This window comes from Papaver somniferum, chromosome 11, assembly GCF_003573695.1.
Source record: "Papaver somniferum cultivar HN1 chromosome 11, ASM357369v1, whole genome shotgun sequence".
Lineage (NCBI taxonomy): Eukaryota > Viridiplantae > Streptophyta > Magnoliopsida > Ranunculales > Papaveraceae > Papaver > Papaver somniferum.
This window is the reverse complement of record NC_039368.1, coordinates 81416112-81421613: the sequence shown is the minus strand read 5'-3', so window position 1 is coordinate 81421613 and position 5502 is coordinate 81416112. Positions and strand designations below refer to the sequence as shown.

General features: G+C 37.0%; 1 protein-coding gene across 1 annotated transcript; it reads right to left on the bottom strand.

Annotated features, from left to right (window-relative positions):
• Positions 1-3534: 3534 nt before the first annotated feature.
• LOC113323147 (syntaxin-related protein KNOLLE-like) lies at positions 3535-5196 on the bottom strand. The gene is made up of 2 exons (XM_026571413.1): positions 4873-5196; positions 3535-4522 (listed from the first exon to the last, which is right to left on the bottom strand). Exon 2 carries the CDS (start codon positions 4488-4490, stop codon positions 3552-3554), a length of 939 nt encoding a protein of 312 aa, XP_026427198.1. The 5' UTR covers positions 4491-4522; positions 4873-5196; the 3' UTR covers positions 3535-3551.
• Positions 5197-5502: the final 306 nt, after the last annotated feature.

The following is a 5502-nucleotide window of genomic DNA, read 5'->3' as shown; positions in this document are numbered from 1 at the left end:
GCATATTTCTTTCATAAGGTAATCACTGGTGTTGTTATTTCTCATGACAATTATTTTTGGGAGAACGTTTTTCAATGTTCGTCTCATTGACGGGAAACCCAGGAAACCGCTCGTCGATTGCGTGCTCGTTTTCAATCTATTAGGCTTACAGTCCAGCCATTTCTTGCTCCGTTAATAGAAATTGATCGAGAAAAGTTCAGCGGTGTAACTGAAGATGAAGTGATCCAAACATCTCTTGATAATTGGGAGGAAGCTCACCGTAAGCCTTTTCGTTACGAAGCGTGTTTCTGAATTCTAAAAGATGGTCCATCTCAAGCACATCATTACTGCACTCGAATACCGCTGCCGGAATTTACAATGGAAGAAGATGTTGCTCTTGTTCGATGTTGGTTACATCGTATGGAGAGACCAATGAACAATGACAATTTCTGGGAAAGAGTATTGGGACATTTTGTAGCATCGCGGAACGAAGCCATAAGAAACAGTAAGAGCCTAGAACTAAGAATTGCATTCATAACTAATGAAGTCAAACGTTATACGAAAGTATTGTGGATGGTTCATCGTAGCAATTCTGGATTATCCAACGAAGAATTGGAAACCATCGCTCAGACCAAGTTTATCGAAGAAAGCGGGAGAGAGTTTAGGCATTTTGAATGCTATGAACTTTACAGAGAGAATGTCGCTGGATTTGATGTAGTTTGATGTTTTTGTTGTGGTTTATTAAAATGTAGTTTGATGTTGTTTGCAAGTTTAATAAATTGTAATAAATTTCACTTAATCTGAAATGAAAATCTATTTTAAAATATAAACATTTTCATTTATTGATATTACTGCCAATTCTTTTACAAGATATAAACTTATTAGTCAATAATAAAAACTTCAATAAAAATCAAGTACAAGTTTTGGCCTCATGTTTATCTTCATTTGACGTATTTTCCATTCAACGCGCTCTTTGACAGTTTCATCTTTGTTTTTGAATTTTTTATTGTTAACTTTCAAAACTGGAACTCTTCTTTGCCTTTTAGCGGAACATTTTCTTGGAGAAACTTCAAAAACTTGCACTTCCCTCTTACAATTTTCAATCTTTTTAAAACTCCCACATATCTTATAAACAACATCTTCAAGTTTTGCATCGCAAAAAAGTGTGATCGCCTTTTCAGCCATTGAGAATTAAATTTTAGAAGAGAAAAATCAAGAGAAGTGAATTTTGGTGTGAGTGAATTGTTTGAATTCGATGGTAATTTATAGAGGTAAAAAATGAATTTTGAATTTAAAAAAAAACCCGTTGGCGATTTTTCTACAAACGCCGGTGTCATATGTTAGGACGCCGCGTCGAAGCTTCGGACGCCAGCGCTTGGCTTACCAACGCCGACGCTTTTATCGCAGACTCCAGCGTTTTTCCCTCGGACGCGCGCTTAGTTATCTAATGCCCATAGGAATTGCCCTTACTGATTTCTCTTTGGTTTATATACCACAGGACCACCAACACCAGGATTTGTAGCTTAACAAGAGAGTTCGCTTCCTGCGGGAATGCCAAGCGACCAGATGTGCAAGTGCGTGCGCGTTGCGCATGCCCGGCAGCAGTGTCGGTCCTCAGGCCAAATTTTTTGCTTTTTGGTTTGGGGTGAATTGTTTTAACAATTCTCCATTGCTAGTCCTGCGACTCCTGCCTTGTTGGGTTAGGAATAGTAAGAGAGTTGTTTTTCTTAAATGCAATTCAATCAAGAATTGCAGACTTGAATAGTAAGAGAGTTGTTTTCTTAAAAAAAATACTAACATCAATCACAAATTGTTGCCAAAATTCAAGAATTGTCGGTTTTCAGCAAATTTTTTATTGATACTCACCTTTCGTTGTTTTGTGTTTTGTGACTTTTGCTTGTGTTGTTTGGATCTGAGTTAGCGTCTCACTTGGGAGAATGAATTCTAAATTGCATTTTTTCTATATATACATGATCAAGAAATTATAATCGACATCAAACACTTTCATGGCATAATCTATTCAACAAAAAGAAAAAGGTAAGAAAACAAAATCACTTGAGAGTTCGGTTCTTCTATTCAACAAACCAACTGAGACACTGAGCTTCAGAGAGGCCAAGGCAATGAAAAACAAAAGGATACACCTGACAGCCAAATGCTAAGATAGGTCGTTTGATTCTCTAATATAAACCAAAATGCTTGTCAACTAATTCAAATAAGACATAAACCAAAATGCTTTGAGTAGATTCAGTTCATATCGATGGGAACATTTGAACTAACTTAGAGACCTCCTTGTTGGTGTTGCCTCCACTTGTTGAATGGCCTTGGACTGTACAGCATAAAAAAAAATCTGCAGTAAGAGCTTTTTCAACAATTCCTTCATTAAAATGTAATTTTCCCAAGGGTAATGCTGTTATGAGACCTCACCACTACATGCTTAGTGGCTCCTGCTTACTGGCGCCAGAAAACAATTGTGCTTACTCCATGGAGTCAAAACTAAAAGCGCAAAATTATTTCTCTCATTAAAGCACCTACATACTGATTGATAGCTAACAATAAGACTGTAACAAGGAGCAGATTGAATGACATTCATCAATTCCAGTTGATACAATCCCCTCAGAACAAATATTCAAAAGAACACTTCTAATTCATATAATGTAAGGAGCTTGAGCACAGGAAAACAAAGAAAATGAATTACTGGAAAAGAAACATACATAAAACACAACAAATTATCTTTTCGTTTATACAGCAGTACAACGCTGAATGTCAGAGCTGCTCGAGTGACAGTGGAGTAAAAGCTGAAGCTTTCCTTCTTGGAGAGAATACATAGACTATTCTCTAGGGGGATGCGCAGTCTCTGGTAAACATTTTCAACAATAAACCTTCTTATCCTTAGAGAATTAGGTGGCGAATCCTCCAGATCAGAGAATTTGGAAATAAACCAATTTACTTCGAGTATATCAAGAGATCGAGATGCTAATTCAGCAACACATTCTCTAGCAAAAATTCCCTTTGACAAGCATACCTCTCCGATTGAATATACTGGCACCAACAGGTTCATAAATAAGGTTGAATCCAGTTATGTCTATGTGGACTGATATTCTTATGCAGTTGTCCTGCAATCCTTATGAACAAGTTGCCAAGCCCCCTAATTCATGCTTTAGAGGCTCATACTGGTGCCAGTATCTCCAGACTTACTACTAAAATGGAAAACACTATTTCTGTCATTAGAATTACTCCAGCACTCACAGGCTATTCAATATTTACAAGGCACACATACTGAGTGAAAGCAATCTCAATCCAAAAAACTAGTTGAGCAAACCGGTGCGGAACAGGAAAACATAAGATGTTTTGTGATCTGATTGCTAACAATAAGAATGTAAGAAAGAACAAATTGAATGACATTCATTAATTGAAATTGATACAATGCCTCGGAACAAAGGCTTGAAAGAACTCTTCTTCTAATTCCTTTTCTGCAAGGAGCTTGAGCACAACTCCAGACATAGTTAAGAAAACAAACCTAAAACATATTGAACTGTAGATTTCTTCATTTTTACAGCAGTACAAGTAGACTCCTATGAGCTCTTGAAACTGGTGATAATGGGGATAACGATGACAAGGATAAGGATGAGAAGTAATACCAAACCGATGCACATACACTTTCTGCTGCTTCTCTGATAACCCTTGGCCTGGTGAAGCTCCTTGCTGCCGTCCTTCACGTACTGTGCAGCGTTAGTGACATGGTGCTCAATGTTATCAATCTGGTCACCTTGAGCTTCTACCATCACTGCCATATCCAAGAACACTTGGTGAAGCTCCAATAGACTCTTTTCAATCTCTTTAGCAGCCTCATGCCTGTCTTTGATCTCCACAACAGTTTCAAGGACTTTCCCTTTTCCATGCTCTTGAACTGCTCTCTGCAAGAAATCCTCTCCACCATTGTTAGATATGATCTTCTCAATCACTTCCTCCTCTGGGTACTCTCCGGTAACCGTGAAATAACGTCTCCCAACTGTGTCTTTATGCTCAGACATAATTTTCTGTCTCAAATCCTGGAATTCCATCATCAACACTTTCAACTTCTGCCTAAGACCATTTGTAACTGAAGTTCTTGCTCTGTCAAGAGGAGTTCCAGCTGCATAACCTGACAACCTTCGATTAGCAATAGTAGCCCTGTCCAGATCCTCAATGCGAGACCGAATAATCTTCGCCTTCTTCAAAACATTCAAGATATCAGTATTGATGCGGTGTCTAACAGCCTTGAGAGCATCAGATTTGTGCAAGGACTTGCTCTCCTCATGGGCTTCCTGAATTGTACCCAATATTTCTCTAATCAAAGACATCTCCTCTTTCACTTTCTCTGCTTCAGCTAAGAAGTCACTAAAGTTGGGATCCATTTGAGGATTTCCAGACATCTCAACATTATCAAAATCAGGACCAGCTTCTAAATCTTTCAATGCTGCTTTCTTTAGATCAACATAGTTTGCGAATGATTTGGTCATAAGATCATTCATTTTGAATAAGAATATATATAAGATTACAGTACCTGTTCATCAAGAATCAACCATAGTTAGAACTAGACCCAGTGTAGAACCAACTACCCCATATACAAGAATCAAAAATTATGAGTAATTCGCAGTACAAATAAACTGAAACCCTAACTCCCAATTTGGATGAGGTAGGGTATATCAGAGAAAACACTTTCCTAATCAATCTGAAAGCAATTCACAGTAGAACTAAATTAGAACCCTAATTTTCAATTTGGGGAAAAAAAATCAATACAAATAAATTAAAAACTGGAAATCAAGAATTAAAACTACTAAATTCGACATTTAGAGTAATTATCAGTACAAATAAATTAAAACCCTCATTCCCAAATTAGATAAAGGTGCTTACTTTGTTATAGATAGATAGAAATAAAGCAGTAGAACTAATCAGACTCTTTGATGATCCAACTTTCTTTCTCTCTGTATGTAGAAATCTTCAATCACGCTTCTTATAGGAGAAGAAGAAGAAGAATAGATTGAGAAAATATAAAAATAGACTAGTAGAACTAGTTGAATTCTGAGATTGATTGTTATAAATTAGCAGAGAACTAATCAGATTCAGAACCTTTTGATTTGGTGAAAGTTTCCTTCTTTCTTTCTCTGTGTAAGTTGAAGTTGAAACCCCTACAAATCTTGAAGGAGGAGAGAATTGGGGAAGAAGAAACAACAGAGAAAGAATTGAAATTGAGATAGACTCCGATGGGATTTTATTTTTCCTTTTATGTTTGTTTGGAAAGAGAGAGTGGCTTAATTTAATTCAAGAGGGATAGAAAAAGGAAACTAGCCGTTACCAGATATTAAAATTTTAAACCGGCTATTTCGTGAGTCAGCATTTAACGTCCATGAAATTTTAGTACGGACGAACGTTACAATCTCCGTTATAATTTTAGTATGGACGGACGTTGCACCCATCACCATGACTTTTTTTTTTGGTTTCGACGCACCATGACATTTTTTTTGTTGACACATCATGACTTTT